Source organism: Diadema setosum, chromosome 10 (genome assembly GCF_964275005.1).
Source record: "Diadema setosum chromosome 10, eeDiaSeto1, whole genome shotgun sequence".
In the NCBI taxonomy this organism is placed as follows: domain Eukaryota; kingdom Metazoa; phylum Echinodermata; class Echinoidea; order Diadematoida; family Diadematidae; genus Diadema; species Diadema setosum.
In genome coordinates this window covers 39,803,291-39,827,191 of record NC_092694.1, presented here as the reverse complement: position 1 = coordinate 39,827,191, position 23,901 = coordinate 39,803,291, and the positions used below count along the sequence as shown (strand labels likewise).

General features: G+C 37.3%; 1 protein-coding gene across 1 annotated transcript; it reads right to left on the bottom strand.

The window, feature by feature from the left end:
- Window positions 1–362: 362 nt before the first annotated feature.
- LOC140234242 (stromal membrane-associated protein 1-like) lies at window positions 363–22,654 on the bottom strand. The gene is made up of 11 exons (XM_072314303.1): window positions 22,485–22,654; window positions 20,226–20,359; window positions 19,663–19,748; window positions 18,830–18,911; window positions 18,085–18,186; window positions 15,248–15,413; window positions 13,705–13,941; window positions 13,098–13,417; window positions 8,731–8,778; window positions 4,589–4,696; window positions 363–977 (listed from the first exon to the last, which is right to left on the bottom strand). The coding sequence occupies exons 1-11, from the start codon at window positions 22,597–22,599 to the stop codon at window positions 747–749; spliced, it is 1,629 nt and encodes a 542-aa protein (XP_072170404.1). The 5' UTR covers window positions 22,600–22,654; the 3' UTR covers window positions 363–746.
- Between the last annotated feature and the right edge of the window lie 1,247 nt (window positions 22,655–23,901).

Here is a 23,901-nt window from a genome sequence, read left to right as displayed (position 1 = left end):
GACAAAGCTATCATGATTATTTTCCTTGCATATTGTCAGTAGTTACATTATCGTTCTGGTCTGGGAGGCATGATTTTTGCAGGCATGTGCACAACTGTGACAGAAAATTAGAATGTACTTGTATACAAAGAACCCCTATGGAATACCCCTATTCAATCACCATGCAATGCAAACTATCTATGTGAGAAATGGAACAACAAGTGAAACTGTCATTGTACTGTATCATTTGGCGATTTATCAATCGGGTTGGCGGGATTGTGCGTTTTAACAAAATATCCAACCTTGGCATCTCCATGCCATTGAATAAGTCAATCGTGCGAATGTGGCACATACGTAGGCCCTAAAGAGTTCAGTACCTGGCACCATTTAATATCTAGCAGCACTTAAGCAATGGTGCTGATATAAACCTATCATACACATGTAACATTGTTTTCACAGCTGTTATAATATGCAGCAGGTTATATAATTTTGCAAACTCTTAATGGTCTCTGTAACTGAAGCCCTGATTGACATAACTCAAGCAGGAAGCTCAACATGTATTTTTAATTATGTTAATGGACAAACTTTGAGGTGGTTCCTTTGAAAGTGCATGGCTGGTAAGTATACATGCTACATGTATGTTACAACATAAAGTGTGTAAATATTTTGCATGTAGACCATGAAATGGCTGTTCCAGAGAAACAGGTAGAAAACACACTAAGAACTCCTTGGACTCAATTTAACTTCCATTTGTACAGCTCCAGCTATCATTTCCAGAGCTGGGTACTCAATGTTTGACCTGACATTCCTGGTGTGTTCCATCCCATTCCACCATTGGCTGCTGCTCCTATCCCAGAAGGTGTAGCTGTAAAACTCCCCTGCATGCTGGCCTGAGGAGGGTTGCTAGGCATGCCCCAACCTCCCCCTGTTGGCTGCTGGACTGCTTGTTGAGGAGTGCCCCCACCTCCAACACGCAAGTTCTGCATTTGTGCTTGCACCTATGACGGGAAGACAATAATCAAAGAAGCAATTTATGATGATTCATGATAAGTTTAGCCAAGTTCATCGTCATGCTGCCAATCTACCAGCATCAGAAGACACAATCTGTTTTCAGGAAAATTAATTCAAAATTGCCTGTCTATGTCTGAAATATAACTACCAATAACAAACAGATACTATTTTCCCACCTCTGGAGTAATCTAAAATTGAATGCGGCACAACACTTCAAACAAATGCATGAGGGGCTTTATGATAAATAAGATTTGCTTGTGTTTTTTTATGCTATCTGCATGTAATTTCCATACAACAGTTTTCTGTCCTACATGCCATGAAGACTTCAAGAAAAAATTGCACAAAGTAACTCAGTCAAAGACATATGTGAGCGACTCTATAGTAGCATGCTGCACACCACAAAAAAAAAAAAAAAAAATACTTCATTGATAAAAAGGAAACACTATCTAAAAATTTCGATTGGGAAAATTTCATTAGCACATTTCATCGAAAATGGATAAATGCAGGGGAAAAGGAGAAAAAAAAATGTATTAGTGGTATATTGTACAGTTTTAGACTAGACACATGATAATTGTACACATTTGCATTACAAAATACTGTCACAAATATAAAGTAGGGTGGAGGTAAGCTCGAGGAAATGCTTTTTGTGGATCATATAGCCGACATTTCAAATTATAAATTAACCACACATAACATTTGACATTGACGTGTCCCATACGCGTACCAGCACCATGACATGTATGCTCATACAATGCAATTATGACACAGGCTTGGCTATGATTGGAAAATACATAGATTTTGTGGACAAACAAAATACAGTGAATACCATAGCAGATACCCAAAGTTTGACAGACACTTGAAATGAAAGGAACCAGAATCATGGCATGAAGGTTTGCACAATGCATCTATAAGTTTGGATGAAACCATTTCCTGAATAAAAACCAAAACAACAAAACCCAAGAGTCTGAAGTGCTCATCTGAGCACATCTTTGTTGTAAGAGTCTTTAGATTACACTTTGAAATTTGAGACAGACAACAGACTGCCACTGTTTAGAACCTCACGTCTCCCACCATCCAATGAGTGAGATTATAAACTAAGACACATTAAAGCAGATATGCCCGACTATCTTGACAGAGCAGCAATTAAGAAAAATAAAAATAATAATGACACAGTTCATGTTTGAATTATTGCCCTCTAGCTAAAGAAAAAAAAAATATGACAACACATTGATGCCATGCTGGGCTTATTAAGGTCATTAATGTGCTAGAGGGATGAAATTCACACTTTGTCTTCCAGAATAACATCATCCTTGGGACTGGCACTTTTAATTTTTTCATCAAAATTTCATCATCAAAATTTCATCATCAATCAAACAGGCAAATTAGGAAGAAAAAAAAAAAACAACAATGCAAAAGACATGTGAGCATTTTGTCTATTTTTTTTTTTTTTTTTTTTGGGTGGATTCAAAATTAACAGAAGACAATATCAGCAATTCACATTGATACCTATAGAGAGTGCAAAATTGAAAACCTGCAAAGTGAAATATACATGCAAAAAGACCTCACAGTGCTCAAAAGTACTGACAGGAATACTACATGTACGGTATGTTGATTGGACTGTGCACTAAATGCTGATGTGTTTAATGTCAAAAGAGAGGGGTAATGAAGAGAAACTAATATTTCATGGATACACCCAAATGCCCATGACGTACACAATGGAGTGTGAAGTCACATGTCAGTGCTTTATGTACACCTCATCTATAAAACATCTATCAGAGAATGATGCAAAGATGTGTTTAGATACTGGCCACACTACTTAACACATATTCTGATTTCACTCATAAACAACTGATTTGTTTTTAACTGCAGTTGGTTCTGTTCTCTTTATGCTATCTCAAGTTTTGTGATAATGAACACATTTCTATTTTCTTCTCTATTCATCTGATGCACAATGAGCTTCTGACTAGGCAACAGACTTCACTACCCCCTTGCTCACACACAATTTTTTCTACACTGACTATGGACTTCAATGTGAATGGTTTTGGCACCAGAACTTTATATTATCTGAATGTTGTAATAACCATGCCTGTGTCATAGAAAGTGCACTGTGTCTCCAAGTTATTCTCAAGTTATCACATGACACAAACTTTGGCATTATGTTTGGATTAAGTTTTAATGACATCAAGCTCACAATTATTTACACTCTGACTAATCATTTTGGTCTTAATACTTAACAGTTTAATTAAATTCTGAGAACTACCTTCATTGATGCATGAAATCTAGAGAATTGAAATTTTAACCAAACATGATTTCTAAATTCTGTAAAGATCTGTAAAGACCACAAAAGTAAACTCTTCTCACAACTTCAAGTATTTTGAGAATTGCAGCAAAGATTCCTCATGCTGATATTTCATGATCAGATTGTTAATTTTCTTTTGTCCTCTCTCTCTTTTGGTGTCCTCTGTCATCAAACAAATCTTTTGGTCCAACCTAAATATGCCATAATTAATGTATACCCTTGGCCCACTTGAATGACTCAATGTCTCACCTTTCCCTGGCTATCAACTCGGTCATCGTATTGAAGTACATATAAGCTAGAAAACCTTGCATTTTCTTACAAAATGCATCCATCCTGGGTTTAGCTTCAAATCTAATTGTCCATTAGGCAAAGTATTAGCATTTTAATCAATCTTCTCTCCATTAAAAGTGTTGTATGAACTATACCTTTGATTGGTTAACTCTCACACATGTTCTTTCATGCAATTCTACTTTGGTATTAAACTGGAAAAAAAAAATAATTAATGAATACACAAGACAACTGGTGGGACTTGCACTCACCTGAGCATCGCACGTTCACCTACCACATACAAACTATATTCTTGCAAACTATTACCCAAGAAGAATATTATATCAAACTTAGGGAGCTTTGGGGACCTCCAGGAGGGTATGGTATGGCATAGTCTCTCATACTGGCAATAACCTTGTAGAAGATTTGACCATGCATTCCCCAAATGTGAAATCTGGTCCCTAATTTGGTCCCAGACCCAAGGGGAACAACTGCAGATCTGTCATGAACAAACTTGACAGTACAGTGTACATTCTCTCATGTACATTGCACAGTATTTCAAGAGCATTTCTGGTTTGGGGGACAGCCTCCTTCCCCCCCCCCCCCCCTTCACCGACATCTAATTAGCATGGCTAGACTATTTAAGCCAGTCTTTATAGTAACATTTCTGAAGAGATTCCTATAAATTAAATAGTAGTTCACTCAAATGCACTGATGACAATGAGATTACACCAAGTTCAATCCCAATTACATGTATACAGTATATGCCACAAATCTGCTGATAACTCTGTACACTGAGCATTGAAAATCGGTCTAAAAAGGGGAAATAATATGATCAAATGGATTATGACCAAAAAAAAAATGTGCTTGGTTCACAGGTAAGCTTTTTCTAAATTTGTATACTAACCGGCGAATGTCCCATGAAATACATACACTTAAGGAAAGTCAGGAAATGCAACAGAGTTTAATCAAATATTGGAGTACAAATGCAAAATGATATGAGGCATGCATAATTTGCTGTTTTAAGCCAACCTGGAGCATTACATCGTACTGCTGCTGCATTTGCATCTCTTGCATATGCATGAGCTGCATCTGCTCCCACTGATACTGCTGCTGCTGCTGCATTGTGGATAGGGGTACCTTCAAGTTCAGTGCAAGAGGTAGGGTGCACGGGGTTGTGGGATAGCATGGTTTGGGTTATAAGGATTGGATGTGGGGTGCAGGGGAAGTTAAGGACGAAACAAAGTACAGTGTAAGACAACCAAATGTAAAGACCATATAACAAGGATATATCATATACACAAGATACAATTGACATTAACTTTAGATTAACCCATTGCTCACCAGGTCTCATGTTTGGCTCAAATATGATGCCAATATGCAATAATTATTATAATATGTACAGAAAGCTGTCTACAGGCATGGAAATACATAGCAAACATCCCAACAAATCCCAGCTCCCTGGTCATATGAGAGTTAATAGTGACTGAAAGGATCACACAAAGGATCTAGCAAAGGCAGGAGGCAGGCTTTGAAGCATGATATGTGATGCCCTGACAAACTTAGTTGTGCTCTTAATAATTATCATGTCTTCTTCATGACAAAGCCTTTTTTCTTCATGTGCACAGCTTGTCTCATTACAGACTTCCAATCCCATACTTCAACAGAAATTTTTGAATTATGAACTAAAAGATACAGGTCTCAATTTCAACAAAATGATGTCCTAGATATATCTACTGTATGGAGCATGTGAGTCAATACCACACACTAAAACTTCCCTGCATGTACTATACATTTTGCAGACATGCGTTCTGTTTTGCCAATTTCACATATCAACTTATATTTAAACTAGAAATGTCGCTACGGCGACTGGTATGCCTCCGCCATAATGCATGGTTCTCCTAATAAGGTCTATAGTACAGTATTCATCGCATAATCGGGACAGGTTGGGAGTAGCAAACACGGCCCCTTTAAGCGGGGTGCCCGATTTCGCGATGAGCACTCACCATACACTAACGGCATACGACATGTACATGTAGTGCACACACACGCACACACACACACACACACACACACATGCATATACTGACGTACTGTACATGTACATGAATACACAACCACGCTTCCCCTCGGCGCGACCCTCTAGCTCTCCCTGCATTCTCGCAATGATGTAGAGTAATCGCAACCGGGTTCTTCTTCTGTCACCTCTCTTCGAACACAAAATATGTGGATTAAAAGCTAGCACTTTCTTATATTCGTAGAATTCTTGGACACGTAGGGCGTTCCGTATAAATACATATCCACAACCATGGGAAATGATTACGCAGAACTGATGTGGGAACGTCAATGAAAAGTCCTTCAATCATTCAATCATCACGGCTTCATTGTTTACTTTACATACCGCGATCACTGCACTGTACATGTGTTGTCAATATGTAGCGATCTAGCTCGCCATATATACACATGTACAGAAAAGCGAAGGCGGGCAGCGAGCTGAAATGTATGTGTACTGGATGGATGGAGGTCAAAACACACCAGTCCGAAGCTTGCTTTGTAGGTTGATGTAAACGACAACTGATAGGGAATCTTTGAAATATTGTTGTGGTATTTTGGTAGATTTTTTGTGTAAAATATCAACAAAATCAAAGATCGCTTGAAGAAAAATTGTCCCGTTTATCAGAGGTCCCCGCCCGATTATCCAGTGAAAATAACGTGCATTGGAAATGTTTCTGGGAAGTGTATGTCATTTAAGCGAGGTTCCCGATTATCAGATGCCCGATTATGCGATGAATACTGTACAATGTCTTGACAATGTGTGATGACAGTTTCACATAATTGGCAAAATATTAAAATGACAAGTTTGACACAAATGTGCTGAAAGTTCACTTTCCTTGAACTAGGTTTAACTAGATGAATGACTAAATTGTCAGAGTGCTGGTATTTGGGGATTTAAGGATTTTTACTTGACTTCTGGAGCTTTTATAAGTTTATGCACTCAGTAATTTACAAGGTATAGAGAAACTAGAAATGTCGCTATGGCGACTGATGCCTCCGCCATAATGCATGATTCTCCCAATAGGTGTATAGTACAATGTCTTCACAATGTGTAATGACAGTTTCACATAACTGGCAAAATACTGAAATGACAGGTTTGTCAGAAATAACTTGAATGTTCACTTTCCTTGAACTGGGTTTGCTATAATTGTCTAAGAGTGCAGGTACACATATTTGGGGAATTGAGGATTTTTACTTGACTTCTGACCGACCCTTTTATAAGTTTGTGCATTGAGTAATTCTCAAAGTATGAAGAAAGAGTGTAATTACAGTACAAAATAGATTTTTTTTTTTTTTTTGCATTTAAACCTGGCCTTTGACCCTCAACCTTTTACCTTTGACCTTCTGGCTGGAAATTTCCCAGAGAATCTCCATTAGGTAATACATGTATATATAAAGTTTTAAAACTAATAAAGCAAGAATTGCATACTCTACTAGTATATAAATGAGGGAAATAGTAAAATTTTGAGGAGTTGACCTTGGCCTTTGACCCCATGACCCCTAAATTCCCTAGATAATCCCTGCCAGTCAGTATATTCATAATGTACACTGTACCAAGTTCCATGAAAATACATTGAACCATTTGCAAGAAAAGTGAAATGGTAACATTTTCACCTAACCTTTGACCTTTTGACCTTTGACCTTATGACATGAAACCCACTCTGGTGAATCTTTACCAGTAGTACATGTCTACACTAAGTTTCAAGAAAATACCTTCGGGCATTGCATAGATACAATAACTTGTATGGCTGAAATAGCAACATTTTTAGCATTTGACCTTGACCTTTTGACCTTTGACCTCTTGCCAATGTCACTAAAATCTACTCAACTACAGCAATTGTCCCATCATACATCATCCTTAGACCAAGTTTGGTGAAAGCCGCTTCATCCAGTTTTGAGTTATCACGTAAACAGATAAATTTTAGGATTTGACCTTGATCTTTGACCTTTGACCTCTGTCCGATTTAAAAAAAAAAACTAATCAAGTAATTGTCCCATCATACATCATCCTCTAAAAAAAGTTTGGTAAAATTTGCTCGATCCAGTCTTGAATTATCGCATAAACAAATACAATTTCATGATTTGACCTTGACCTTTGGCCTTTGGCCGATTTCACCCAAAATGTATAATCAAGTAATTGCCTTATCATACTTTATACTTGGACCACGTTTGGTAAAATTCCAGTCAATATTACTCAAGTTATCGCGTAAACGAATGCGGACGGACGTGCGGACGGACGTACGTACAGATGTACGTACGGATGTACGTACGGACGGACGGACAACCCGAAAACATAATGCCTCCGGCACTACTTCATGGCGGAGGCATAAAAAGTGTAATTTCAGTATGGTAAAATATCTGTATTTAAAAATGGCAGAAAACATAATGCCTCCGGCACCACTTCGTGGCGGAGGCATAAAAATCAACATTTGGAAACTATTGCATCACATATCAAAATTTAAATGTTTTGTGTCCTCCACAGAGGGACATTATTTTATTAAACCGACTACATAAACAAGTTTACTCCATCAGCATGGTTCTCCATTGCAAATTTACCCATTCATCAAATTGTCTTTCGATACTATCTCAAATTCATGAAATATACATGGCATATATATAATATATATGTAGGAATGACAGCAAATGTACTGCTACTTTACTCCATTCAAATTGGCTGTTTCAAAGGTTTATCTGGCAGGTTGCACTTTCAATGTACAGGGAGCAATGGGTTATGGTACAGATAACAATATAATTCTACACAATGAAAATCTGAGAACATTAATAAAAAAAAAATTGTAACGTTACTATTCTCATTATCAACCTCATACCACACACTCACTACATGGCTTTGATCCATCATACTCTAAGTGACAGCGTAAACCTTACATCAACACTGACAACGCATTACTGTCTCTCTATTTTTGTCTTTTCAAAGGTTTTCCCAGATTCATTTAGTATCACAATACACAGTTCATATGGTAAGACTCTGAACATATTCTGACAATACCAAAGAGACTAGAAACATGCAAGACGAGAAAGCCTACAACAGTATGGTATACATAGCTATGGGAATACAATGGATACAACATAAATAATGAGGGATGTGTTAGCTTGCAAACCTGTTGGAGAGCTTGGGCCTGAGCTTGTTGCTGTTGTTGTTGTTGTTGCTGCAATTGAGTGGTGATAACATTTTATGAAAATTAAGATGTGGTTAGTTTGGCACTCTTTAGTGATGAGAAACAGAAAAGATATGTCTCATCATATTACATGCGGCCACTTCACACAGCACTGCAATATCAATGGTGTGAATGAGAACTGAGGTGTCAAACAGATAGCAAGAGTTCTGTTATCATGGAATATGTTAATGTGAGAAAAATAAATTGTGGTGCTGCTTCCTCCACTGCTTATTGATTATGAGGTGGCAAAAAAAAAAAAGTACTGTGCATATCCAATGGTAATAAATTAATACAGCTTAAGAAAAGAAAAACAGTTTTACAAATTGCATGGTCTATAGGCCCTACAAGTGTGTGGCTTTCTGTACAGCACTGGACCAGGTATAAATCTAAGCGATTCTAGTCTTTAGATACAAACACATTTTTATTTGGGAGTTTCTGCATAGGGCGCTTCAAAGCATACTCTATGGCACAATATTTGCACTATCACTACATTTTGCGTCATGTTAAGGTAGAAGAATTATATGCTTTTTAATCCCAGTATTTAATAATTTCGCGAGATTTTAGATCTTATCTGTGTGACTTAACCCTAACTAGGCCGGGCTATTTAAGTAGATGATAAAGCTGGGGGGAAGGGGGCCTCCAAGGCCCCCCATCCCAGATCTCGGCCATTGACCGCACGATCGCGACGAAAATTGGCACACACATTACCTATGACGTAATCTAAAGTACCATCAAGTTAATTTTTTTTTTTTAATCATTTAGCAAAATTATGCTAATTTATGCATAATGATGCATGAAATCAGGCAATTTGGTATAAATCACTAAATAAACCTCAGAACAGGCACATCTTTTGTGTAAATATTCTTTTTAGTGTCCTTAGCAAATGTAAGAGGAAAAAAAATTGTGCCATCGGAAAAATTTCTTAAAGGGTGTGTACAGTTCTGGTCGAGGTGAGGATTTAGCTTTTAACGTTTTGCGAGATATTCAGAAACCACTCTATGAGATGTCAAAGAGCATGTAATTCTAAGGGGGTATCAAAAGTTTATTTGATGAAAATCGGTTTTGAAATGGCTGAGATATCCAAAAACAAGGTGAAACAAAGAGATCCTAATAAAGTTGGGGCCTGTCGCCTTTTATTATTGTCACTTTTTTGGATATCTCAGCCATTTGAAAACCAATTTTCATCAAATAAACGTTGAATCCTTCTTAAAATTACATGCTCTTTCACATTTCATAAAAGGTTTCTCATTATCTCACTTGAGAATGTTCAAAACATGAATCCCCACCTCAACCAGTACTGTACAGTCCCTTGAATTTCTGATGTATTTCTTTGTTTTTTCAACTTTGTTTTTCATTGTTTTTTCGATGAAATTTGTCCGCGACATTGTTCCAAACAAGAAAATATGTTACTGATTGATTTTAATCAATAAAACCCCCAAATAATCATGCTTTTATGAAATTTGCCTGTAAGTACAGTTTGCATTGAAATTGTACACGAATTCACGTTCTTGAGCAATTTTTGGTCTGACATGCATGTACAATTGTACATATTTATGCGCAACTTCGGAACCGCATGCCCGGGCGTCACAAATTTGGTGTCAAAAGATGCGGGAGACTCGAGAAAAAAAAAAGTCATGAAACATCGCGGCGATAGCTTTTCGCGATAGCGATACATCACGCGGAACGTCAAGAGGGGGGGCCTCGGGCCCCCGGCCTACTGTAGTTAAGGTTAATTTGTTAAACAAACTACTCTTGCTCCGTTCTGCATTATTGGATTTTGTTTATCAACACAATGATGAAGGCAAGGTAGAAAAAAAGAAATAACAAATCAAACTTTCTTCATGAAAGCTGACGTTAGCACCAAATAGTCATGAATATGAATGAAATGAGGAAAAATAATGGCATGTAAGTACTCCTGATTCAAGGAGCACCACCTTTATGTTGCATGGAAGAAACCCTGTTTGTATTTGACATTTCTGCATTTTATTTTATTCACAATCTTGCTTTTTTTATTTTTTTCCCCCAAAGAAAAGAGATCATTCTTAAGAAAAGTTATAAGTTTTTTCCCAGCAGGGAAGAGTGAGTAATAAACATTAAATTTCATGACATTGGCAACAAACTGACTTAGTTCTTTTTTTATCATCAACAAAAACAAAGAGAACAAGGAAAAATTAATAGTTGTGTTAATGGATAATGTGATGTCACTGCTCATATAGCTCAGAGGCATTGGTGATAAGCAGAGTTAATTTATGTTGGTGGTCATATGACATGATGTGATTACCACGATTAATCATATCACTAGCCGAGCTTGACTCATGAAAGGTTGAGAGCATTTTTGCAACCATCTACACCTAGTATACAACACATTTCATATCACGTCTTGTTTGAAGGGATACGATGTGTATAACAGCAAAGCAGTTTGATAATGTATGATGAATTGACAAATTTAAAAAAAAAAAAAAAAAATCATGTACATGACACATTGTTGTCTAGTAGGGAAATACAAAAAGTGGGTATGAACTTTTTGCATAAGTAAGCACTGCAGGATCACCAACTGTCCTTGAATGATTTTTGTTGTAGTAGAGAAGTGTGTCCTAATGACTGCAGTGAATGTAGTGAAAGGAGCCATGCCCAATTTAACCATTTTATTTAACAAAATCTGTAAACTTTAAAGATAATAAAAAGTTTAACCTCAAAAGTTTCCCTGAATTTCCGTGTTTCAGGTTAAAGTACCTTTCATATAACTAACACTGTGAGACTTACTCGCCCCAAAGTGCTCTCATTTCTTAGTAATCATGCAATTAACTGCGACCAGCAGCCCCATACGCATAGCGACCAGCAGCCCCATACACATAGCGTAATGGGGCTTCGCATTGTAGCATTCAGGATCATGACAGATTTAGTATCGCGGGTGAATATCAATTTAAAATCCAAAAAATTCTTCAATTTGAAGACTTACCAATCAAGTTGAAGTCTTGAAAACAGGCTTCGGGCAACGTTTGGTTCTGCCAATGGTCCCTTTCTGTTCGAATTGATGACTGAATGTGACTCTGTCGAGAGGACCTTGGGAGAGCTACATACACTGATTACTACGGCCAGCGCATACGCACACATCACATGCGAACAAATTTCTAATCCATGAACGGATAAGATGTTTGTGTGCGCATGCGCTGGCCGTCAATTCAGTGTAGCTCTCCCAAGGTCCTCTCGACCGAGTCACATTCAGTCATCAATTTGAACAGAAAGGGACTATTGGCAAAACCAAACGTTGCCCGAAGCCTGTTTTCAATACTTCAACTTAACTGGTAAGTCTTCAAATTGAAGAAATTTTTGGATTTTAAGTTGACATTTACCCGCGATACTAAATCTGTAATGATCCTGTAAGCTACAATGCGAAGCCCCATTCAGCTATGCGTATGGGGCTGCTGGTCGCAGTTAGCTACTCAGTATGCGTATGGGGCTGCACGCTGCTGGTCGCAGTTATCATGCAATAATGGTTTCGTACAATACGTGTACTACCTCGCTGCCGTACGGCGGCGGCTCTGGTACGAAACCATTATTGCATGATTACTAAGACATGAGAGCACTTTGGGGCGAGTAAGTCTCACAGTGTTAGTTATATGAAAGGTACTTTAACCTGAAACACAAACTAAGACAAGGAAATTCGGGAAACTTTTGAGGTACCAAAACTTTATATTATCTTTCAAACCTTCAAACAGCTAAAAGAAAATCATGCGAGAAAAAAAAATAATAAGTTGCTGATAAGCTGCTGACTATAGAAAGCAAAGAATGTTGAGACTGTTAATTAAACATTCCACATGTACATTTGTACCAGTCATTTGATATTGTGGAAGTTTTGATACACAGAAACATGAATTCTAATGGGAAACGTGTCTTTCACTATTTCTGCAGCCCGTCAGTCAGCTAAGGTCTTGCATCCCTCTACAAATGCTGGGGATGAGTGACAGAAGAAGAAGCAAAGGAAGAAGAAGACGGAGAAGGAGAAAGAGAGAGAGAGATAGAGAGGAGCTGCTGATGGTAACAGTAAATGTACAATGTAACCTTTTTTATTTTCATTCAGTTACTCTAACCCTAAGCTGGAGATAAAGACATGACTTTGCATCAGGAGCACAGAACAAGTCACACACTAACTTTCTCTTTTCTTGAACTTTGGGATTCACCTCATGCACGACATTTTACAGTATCACCATGTGATATCATTACAAGTTATGACAACTTCTCATCAGAGACGCATTGTCTACGGCAAATTAATATATCTAATATGAAGAAACACAGCTACTTTCACCCACCTGTTGTAAGTACATGTTCTGCTGTTGCTGCTGTAAGTGTCCCTGGTTAGGGTTGTACATTCCCATCATGCCACTTGGATTACCCATCATTCCTTGCCCTGCCATCATGCCTTGGTGTGGAGGTGGTGCCATCATGCCCATACCACCAAAGTTGTTGGCCTGTGGGTATGCTGTATTAGGCTGCTGCATGGTCATTTGTTGTGGCATGCCCGTCTGCTGTGGTATACCACCTTGTGGTATGCCACCCTGTTGCTGTATTGCACCTGTGGCTGGGTAGCCATTCACCATTTGATTCTGCTGTGATGGAATGTACATGCCTCCTGTAAAGTGGAAACCAAATCTTCATTAGATATCTGCCTCCATCATTTATTCCATGCCATACCTCCATAATATTTGATTACACAAATGTGACTGGCCTTGTTGCAACACTATCAGAGTACAGGACCTGACAGGATCCATGTGTATGTGTATCATACTTCACTTCATTAAAGAAAGATAGTTGCTTGTGGTGAGACTACCAAGATGAAGGGTGCACAGACATACAAACAATTCACATAATAGCATGATAAATACCCAGTACAGCATAAATAGGCTGATTGATACATACCTGGAACACCATAAATAGGTTGGCTGGACTGGCCAGATGAACCATAGAGAGCCAGGATAGACTCCTTGGAGGCTTTTGATGAAGTAGACTTTGTCTCTGTGCCAAATAATGACTCTTCTATTGCATTGTCAGCTGGGGCAGGATTGGCATTGTGGATAGGTGAGATTTGGTTGGAAGGTGGCTTTTGAGGTGTGTGCATACCAAGAAGGTCTCCATTTCCTACTGAAGCTGGCGCATCTGTTGTTCATTGAAGAAGTGGAAGACATCATGCATGAAAGCATCATTTTATAGGGGGAAAAAAATGTGATAGGCTTGAACACACGAGAAGCCCTTGAAAATTGAACCCAATTTTAACTGGGCTACTTCAAACCAAGTTTCATGGTGACCGATGGTCCGGTTCGTGCACAATTTTGCATTAAAGGTACACTGAGGTATTAGTGACACATTCATGTTTTCATTTTAATGATCAAATGTCAAATATGCAAATGGTGCCCATATCAGTTACATTGTACCAAAGAACAGTAATTTTTACTGTTTTTGTTTTTTTTATATTTTCCCCAGAAAAAGAGTTAAGAGTTTCATAATATTCAAAATTAACCACACTTCACTTTTCAACATTGAATGATACATGAAGCAACAGAGAAGATATCGACAATAATTCTCAAGTATAAATAGTATTTCCAGGATTTTGTTGGAATTTATTATGTATTCTTTTGATTACATTTCTTTTGTAATCTATTGTTTATTTTTTATATTTTGTATTATTTTGACAATCTGGAAATGACAACCACAAAGACAATGCAAATATACTATTATATGGGGAAATGGATTGTTTTTCACAATGTTTATAAAATGTCCACTGCGTGATACACACATCAATGTGTGGAATGTTCTACTTTTAGATGACCTTTGACCCTTAATTTTAATGTGACCTGATACTGCTTGATTTGATCTTCGAAAATTTTGTGCCAAAAGTTGCGCAAGATTTCAAATAAAAAAGTCACGAAACGATAATGTCACATTACCTTGTATGCCAGTGCCCTTGGGAGTACTTGTTAATCCATGTGTTAAAATATATAATATCTACTGCATTTCCACAGCAAAATTGGCATTCAACTCAAATGTTAGTTTATACATGTGTACATCAGACTATGACTAGCTGAGAGTCTCTTGTGGTAACTTTCCTCTAAAGGTATGACACAATGATACAATTTTTTTTTTTTTTTTGCATATGAGCTATTGTAAAGAGCTCACATTAGCTTGCAAATAAATTAGCACTGTACCTGACAGAACTGTTCCAAATATGGATTTGTCTAAACAAGGCAAGGGGAGGTATTCTTAACACACTGAAATCTTCTCTTAATCATGCATAAGACATTTCTGATACAATGTTTGGTTCATATGAAGTATTCTCTTTCAGTTATAAATGCAATTATTAATCAAGAAATTATCATCCATATTTATAACCAGTGAGTGCATACCCCACAATAGAGTTGACTTCCATGGCATAGAGTGTAAAGAAAGAAAAGACAAGGATGGTTACCAAGTCCAAAAAGGTCGAGCTGATTTGAGGAGGGGGCTGCAGCCCTTGGCTCAGATGGTGGTGGAGCAGCAGCAGTAGGAGCACTCTGTACCGCCGTGACTGTGGCAGCTTGGGCTGCAAGAGTCTGTACCCCAGGTGACTGGTGTTTCCTTACTGGAGCCAGGTTCTGTAAGCAGACAAATAGCATCAAACATGTAACCAGTCTAGATTAGAAGCAACCAATGGCTAGTATTAGTCATGATTTTCACTCTAACATCTTTTCGATTCCTGAAAGTATTCAGTCCATGCCAGGTAATTTGTTGAAAGTGATTTAATTGGCAAGGTACCTTTAAGTAAATTTACACTTACTACACTGTAATTCTATTCTACACTTTTCCTTTAGTTTCATGCATTGAATTTTCAAAATAATAAATCTGATGTATTCACTTTTTGCTTGATAACTCAGAAATGTCCTAGTAACTAAAACTATGAATGAAAAATATAACAAATACTGAAATATAATTCCAATATAAGACAAGCATTGGAGGAGTCATTTCATAAAGAAATGAGAAGAAAATTGGAATAAGAGCATGTAAACCCACTTCATCCCTAATGAGAGTGCACTTTCGTAAAAAGTATGTGTACTATTCAGCTTTTCATAATGTTTCTGTGACATTTCTGGCCTGTTAAACCATCTCATAAACTTTGAAATATATTGCATCAATGGAACTGTACACTATACAATTAAATGTAGACCAACATTTTTTTTTTTTTTTTTTTACTCATCCAATCACTTTGTGCCATCAAAGAGAGGTAAACAAAATCTTTGAACACACTTTTCATTTTTTTTTCAAAGTGCACAGCCTTCTGTTCTCAGATAATCTATCACATCTGGCAATGATATACATTACAGCAGGAATCAAGAGAAGAGAAATAATTTTGTTTTCACTGCATACATCTAAGAGACATACAGGAACTATAATCTACAAGCAGGACTCACGCGTATTAGTCCAGATGGGTATCAGAAAGAAACATCTTGCCATTCAAATGCCATCCTCTTATCATTTCTGGCAAGCTCCTCACAGCCATCTCAGCATAAATTTGTATGATTTTGATTACTTTCTTATGATACTGGTGGAAACACCGAGTGCAACGACACTCAGTATAACAAATTTTGTACATGATATTTTCTAAAACTAACTGAAACTACAAACTGACATATTTGGGCTGAAGCACTTCCACTGAGCCCCGTTGATGCTTAAAAATGATATCTAAATCCATAAGAATAATCAAATGGATACAATAGAAGAATGATTACTTTTTTTATTAACTCTTTGTGTGCCAAGTTTGCACACCGACTGAGTCGACGGCGTGCCAACTTCGCATATTCTGCTCATACGCACAAAACCGCCCAAACCGATCGATAAATTGCCAAATGGCACAGTACAATGAAAGCCTTTCTTGAGATTCTGTTCCTCTCACACATAGCTTGCATTTTATGCATGTGATTGAGTAGCAAGCATTGTTCCCTACTGGATTTGATCATAAATTTTAAGTTCCTGCCACAGGTTTGTTTGCAAAAATTATGCCTTTCAGTAATGTAGCTACTGGTCATTTGAAAGAAAAACAGTCATAGATTTGCCATACAATTTGAATCAAAGTAAAGCTTGGCATTTTCTCTACAACTTTGTGCACAATATTCCCAGCTTAACTGAAGTCTATAAAAGTTAAACAGATTTGAAAACCAGACTGTTTTTCCAACGCATGACTACGTTGGTTTCTCAGAATAATGTGGCACACAGGCGATTTCCACCATGGCATGTACAACTGTCAGTAAAGGCTTAATCCTACACATATTCTGCCAATTGCAGTCCAAATATTTGCCATTGGGCAGTATACATTTCTACTAGTTGCAGGACTACACAGCACAGTGTCATTATGCTGGCAGCTATATCGAGCACTGTCAGCTTCCCCCCCCCCCCCCCAACAATTCATACATAAATTCACTACAGTGTGAGTATGGAGAGTCACCTTGCCCACATACAGTTTATACCAATGACACATCATACTCTCCCTCTATAGGCCTATTCATCAGTAGCTATGATATGTAGCTGTATGTAGTGTGTGTATAAAGTGGATGTGTGTGTGTGTGTGTTTGCGACAGACAGTGAACTTAGGAGTGATGATTGGACAAAGAATATGACAGAAAATTGTTTTTATAAATTATGTACAAAGTTGTACAATCACTGTATACTGTGCATGGATTAGTGTGATGCCCTCACATTGGGTCAAGCTGGGCCACTGTATAAACATTGAATGGAATTTTGTTATCAATGAATTTGTTCAAAAAGTTTTAAAACAATTGCTAGAATACTTGCCAAAAACATCAGAGATACCTCTCGGGTGCCATCTACAGACTGCACATAGAAAGTGACACAGTTTCACTGGATCAATGGATCTGGTTTGCGGTCCGGAGGTATTGTCATAATCCCACAATTGAACTTTGAATTCTTTAAAAAGGAATAGTCTGAAGTTGTTTTTTTTTTTTTTAATGTCTCAGCATGTATGGACATTTTGTATGCACAATTGTAATGAACTCTCCAGTATCAGGCAATACTTAGCCACCAATTAACTACTAACTGTTTTGAGATTAGATGGGTGGTATACTGGACATGTAGCTACTGTGAACACTATGGCACAGTAGTTTTCTGAAGGGATTTATATTAAAGGACATGTATGCTGTAAGCATGTGATTACCTTAAAAGCCTTGCTAACGGTAAATAATTGTGAATTTAATTACATTTGTCTGAAGAAGTACAGACTAAAATGTATGATAATAACCTGCACTACATACTTACTTCTGATGGTCTTGGGATGGAAATATTATTTTTCTCTGCCTTTTTTACTTTTCTCTTTTCCTTGTCACTGTCTCGACTGTTTTCCTTGTCTTCTCTCTTCACCTAGAAATGATAAAACACAAAAATATTTAAAGCATTCTTCATCCACAAAAATAATACATCCTACAAGTTTTACACCTTCCAGTAATCAAATAACCATGGCCTTCAATGGTACTAGGGAAAAGTGGAGCCGCTCTTTCTAAAATTTGAAGTACCCCCCCCCCCCCATATAGGGATACTCTCTTGCATTAAGATATCTAAGACAAACTAAAAGTTAAGGATAACTTTACACGAAAGTGTAGTTAATAATGATAATAGCAAGAAGTATAAAGCAGAAATGTGCCTGAGTATAAAGTTGGATTAATACATTTTTTATTGCAAAATCTGTCAGAAAAGATACTCCATTAAAGCTGGTGTCACTTACTTCCTTGTTTAACGACAAAACGGGCTCAAAGATCCCTGCTCTATTAACATTTCTTCTCTTCTGTCTTTTTTCTTTTGGGTCCCACTAGGATTACAGCTGTTCACATGTAAATTGTACATTATATGTCAATTTTTTTCCCTGCATATTTTGACACATTAACTATGCCTTAAAAAAAAAAAAAAAAATACTTAATATCAATACAAGAAAATAAAGAATACACACACATGGACTTTTGAGAGAGAGAGAGAGAGAGAAAAAAAAAAATCTTTGCATTACACTTACCTTGGTGGCTCCAGGAGGGGCCATGTTCTTGTCAATGTATTTTTTGTGCTCATACTTTGCCCTTATGAAATTGTCCAGGGGACTGGTACAGAATCAGTCAAGAGAAATAGCATACGTATGTACTAGAAAAAAGTAAGCAAAATATTATGTTTCTTGAATTCCTGTTTGACCGTCTCATATCTTTACAATATGCTCCCTCTGGATTTCACACTTTAAACTGGGGCAGGCGGGCACATCTGCAGACTTGTGTAAACAAAATAAAAGCATGGTCTCATTGGTGCACTTTAACAGTGAATGATTACACTTTGTGGCATAGTTCGACTTAAGGTATGCAAATGTAATAATTTTTTGAAATTTTCCTCAGAAATTGATGGACTTAGGTGATAAGTCAATAGCAACAACAAAATGACTTGTACAGAGGATTATACGCATATGAATGAAAACTTTTTATTTTCATTAATAAACATGAATATGCACATTTGACTTTTGCAGAGTTGACTGTATTATTTAGAATGCAGTAGAGCTTTTGTAAGATGACTCTATCACACATTCTGTCTCAGTTTCACAAAAAGTGCCTCACAGTCTATTACACTTCTTTACATTTCATCCAGACTTTGCACGAAGAAGAAGACACAAAAAAAAAGGCATTTGTACATAAAGGCACAAACAAAACAAATCTTCTATACAACATTAAACCTATTCATAAATGAGCGAAAAATTTGGACAAACATTTTATAAAAAAGAGTATATACACTGTAGAACATTCAGAGCTCTGTCATTATTTGACCTCATTTGTACTGACAGTTTCCCAGATTTGATCTACTGAAGGATACGAGTCTGTCTGCGGCCTCCTAAAGCTGGACGGTAGATTGGCTTCGTAGTATTTCCTGGCCAGTGTATTTCCCACACTCTCCATACTCTGTTGCAAAAGAAGAGAAATGAAAAGACATTGACACTGGTCAAATGATGCTGGATAAATGTGTCACTTGTATTAAAAGTAATTCAACTGCCATGTGCCATCTTCTGAAGTAATCAGTCAGCATACTGGTATTATGAGATCATTCATCACGAGACCCACAAAGGTCACATGGGCTATTTCCAGTTGGCCTTTACAAGTACGTACTCTGAGAATCTGGTAACTTCTGAGAAAGTAACCCTTTTCCTACAAATATCTGCTGATTTTAAGAAGAAAGTTAAAAATTCCAATCCCACCCTTTATTTGAGACTTTTATCCCCCCCCCCCCACAACAACTAAACACACATACACACTCACAAACACACTAATGGGGGGGGGGGGGGAGTTGCTGGAAAACACAGACAGGAAATAAGCCTACAGAATACTTTGTAGAAGATGACTACGACCTACACTGCATCACTTTCCGACATCTCAACATACTTGTATTTGCTCCTCCGTCCATGAATCCAGGTTGACTGACTTGACTTTTGATATGTGCACTCCTAGATTGCGATGTATTCCTGCACAACGTATGCAAAGGAAGATACCCAGGTTCCATGAGGCCCATCTTGGTCCTACAGTATGAGATGAAATGTAGAAAATCAAAGAAAATAACTGCTCCATAATATCTGACTGAAAGAAAAAGCACAATTGATATCAATCTCAGAATAATTTTGACATCTTCTGTTCTATGATCCTAGGGTGGTGTTGCAATAATTGTCCTGTTAGATGTTTGGTCTGTACAGGGTGATTCTACATGCAGGTCATTTGCTTGAATACACCAAGGCAATCACTCTAAGTCAATTCAATTTCAATTAAATTCAATTTCAATTTGTTTTCACAAATCATTTACATGTAACACAAACCCCTTGTGGGGACATGTACAATGTACATTGTTTCGCATATAATCACAGGATTAAGAATTTTCCTTCCTGACCAACAACATCTTATGATTCACTAATTAACATATCGTCGCTGGGGTGATAAGACCTTGTATATGCAATTTTGGTGAAAATGAGTTTTTTTGATTAATGGTCAAATAACGGGTTAAGTCATGTCCTGTCCAAATCCCAACTGTCTTACTCCAAAGATGAAGCCACCACGGCATGTCAAAGGAAAGCTATCCCATTCGCCACAGTGCTTTGGCCGCCATGTTTTTTGGCTTTCCTGAACATTTGACATTTTGTAGATACGAGGTACATCGCCCCAGCGATGATATATCAATCTCTTTTTCCTCAGGATGGGTGTAAAAGAAAACCATGTTCTGTGTGCAGTATTATAAAAATTGTGTTTAATTGGCATATTGTTTTTGAGTATACTAGAATATCTACAATGTACATGTTATCGGTATTAAAAAGCAGCCTTTTTCAAACAATTCTTCATACAGAATAATGTTTTGTGTAGGCCACATGTACAGCTGTAACCTTTGTATGAATCTGCAAATTCTTTCACCTTACCAACTCATCCTAATTTTGAACAAGTATTGAGGTGCAAGTCATTTGTTGGTTAAAAATGTAACATTTGGAATCATGTACAGACAAACCTGTCTATACAACGTAGCAGCCACCCAGGGGAACAAAAAAAGTGGCCGTCATAGACAGGTGGCTGCTGTAGACAGATTATCTGACTTTTGTGTGCATTATACCTGGTATCTACGTACACATGTACATGATACAATGTACATTGTACATGCATCATCGTTGCATACATAGTACTTACAGCTGTACATTTCAATAGAATGCGCTTTTTACAGTGACGGGGCGATCGTTAACAGCCCGTTATAACCTTAATGATCGCCCCATCACTGTACAGGCATGCTAACCTGGAACATTGAACTGCACATTACTTGAATATGAGACCATTCTGAAGCAAATAATTTTCACACAACAACAGATATATAATGTACTCTCAAACGAATCCCACAAGGATTGGAACAATCATCCCCCAGCATTCCCACTGATTCCCACTGATCAGTTACTATAGCCATCCCCTTTAAATTTGTGTTTGTGTTTTCATTGTACAGAGACACCACTCTGTATTGTCAATGGAGGGTAGGGGTGCAACAACGATTTCAAAATACGGCGCAACTGAGCGCATCAAAACAACAACCCACGCGTTCGAAGCAGTTACAGTATCTTGGAATGTATACCCGGTACCGCAAATTACGTAATTAAATGAGTGCTGTGAATTCAGAGTATTTTTTCTTTTACATGTGAGTAAAATTTCAGGCAAATTGTGAGATATTTAACGTATCTATTGATAGAAAAACACTAGCTAGATGTGTTGGACACCCAACTTGGCAACTATATTATTTGAAATAAGGCAAAAAAAAAAAAAAAAAGGCAGTGTTATACTGTTAAATAGGTCCCTACCACTTTTATTCACTTACTTGTAGACCAATACAACTGGCTAATTTTACTGTAAATTTAGGCCTACCACTTAGTGTTGGTTCCCACATGTAACATATGCTTCAAATCTATCGTTACATCGCATTTCATTCTCACATCTCCGCCTCAAATGCATGACACATGGTCGGGGAATGTGATTCAACTGAAGCCATGCATGCATTCACTGTTGTTCACCGCAGCAGCCGCATAGAGAGAGTCTAAACTATGTTCACATAGATCTAATGCCATTGCTGCAATGCAGTTAGGATAAAGCCTACATGTAAATAGGGAAGTTCGTACTAGGCCTTCTTACCTTTTGCATCGCAGTCTACACAATATTTATTGTCCTCCTCTCGCAGCAATCTCGATAAGATGGCCTGATATTTTTCTTGATGTTTTTTGTCTTTCTCAGAATGTGATCTTGACATCTTGCACTCCTTGCCTGAACAAATATCCGAACGAAATGAGAGGCCGGTGTGGCAGTTCGTCAGGATTGTGTACACCCACTTGCAACCGGAAGTAACGTGTGTCAATGTGTGAAAGGTTGCGTATTAAGTCTGCCTGCCAACGTCACAAAACGCGCTGGCCGCTTCGACTCGGCCACTACTGTACTTCGTAGAGTGTGATTTTCTAACCCAATAATTAAATTGGATTCAACAAATGTGGACGTTTGCCACAAAAAGTGAACAACCCTCACAATAGGATTAAAATTTGTACTCTTCCTTTTTCTTTTATTTCAAATTTTAGTTTAGCTCAGAGCTGCTATTGTCAGCAAATGAGCGCTCTAGTGGCAATTATAAGCAAAACAAATAAATTCAGATCATGAGAGCAAATCCATGTGATTCCTATACTTGCAAATGCGCAGTAAAATCAGCATCACCAGGTTTTTTTTTTTTTCTTTCTTTCTTTCTTAATTCCCTTACTGTGACGATTCATTTTCTATTGGGCATCTGTTGGGACTAATTCGGTAAAAAAAGAAAAAAGAAAAAAAAAGTAATTGAATTGAAATAAATTTCAATTCAATTTCAATTCAATTCAATATTCAATTCAATTCAATTGAAATTGAATTGAAATTTATTTCAAATATTAGTTTAGCTCAGAGCTGCTATTGTCAGCAAATGAGCGCTCTAGTGGCATAATGGGCAATTAAGCAAAACAAATAAATTCAGATCATGAGAGCAAATCCATATTATGATTCCTATTTGCAAATGCGCAGTAAAATATCAGATCATCTCACCGTTTGTTTGTTTTTTTCTTTCTTTCTTAATTCCCTTACTGTGACGATTCATTTTCTATTGGGCATCTGTGGGGACTAATTCGGTAAGAAGAAAAAAAAAGAAAAAAAGTGTAAGTTATATTTCATTGTTTGTTTTTTTTTTGGGGGGGGGGGGTGGGATATGACAGAATTGTGTGAAATTGCATTGAAACGAGCAACATTATATCACTGAGGGCCTAAACACTGATGTTGATGATGATGATGATGATGTCAATCAATAATTAGGCCCCTATACATATTGTCACATATGTTTTGTAAGCATGATATAATAAAGAACTATAGGCCTATAATGTGTAATTTTTGTGGTGTTTGTAGGCCTACTAGCTAGTTTATAGGAATTATGATTATTCACATTTTTAATAATTTGTGCATGAGAATACAAATCCAGATAACTATAGAGGAACTAAGTTGAGTTGTCTTTGTAAACTTTAATTCTTGGTGAAAATTATATAGG

What these genes read in the sequence shown, in the direction of transcription:
- LOC140234242 (XM_072314303.1), bottom strand. Translation starts at nt 22,599, where the DNA reads ATGTCAAGATCACATTCTGAGAAAGACAAAAAACATCAAGAAAAATAT. An exon ending in TGTAGACTGCGATGCAAAAG is followed by an intron (nt 20,360 to 22,484) that starts GTAAGAAGGCCT and finishes CTCATACTGTAG; the next exon opens with GACCAAGATGGGCCTCATGG. An exon ending in CCATCCCAAGACCATCAGAA is followed by an intron (nt 15,414 to 18,084) that starts GTAAGTATGTAG and finishes GTCTGCTTACAG; the next exon opens with AACCTGGCTCCAGTAAGGAA.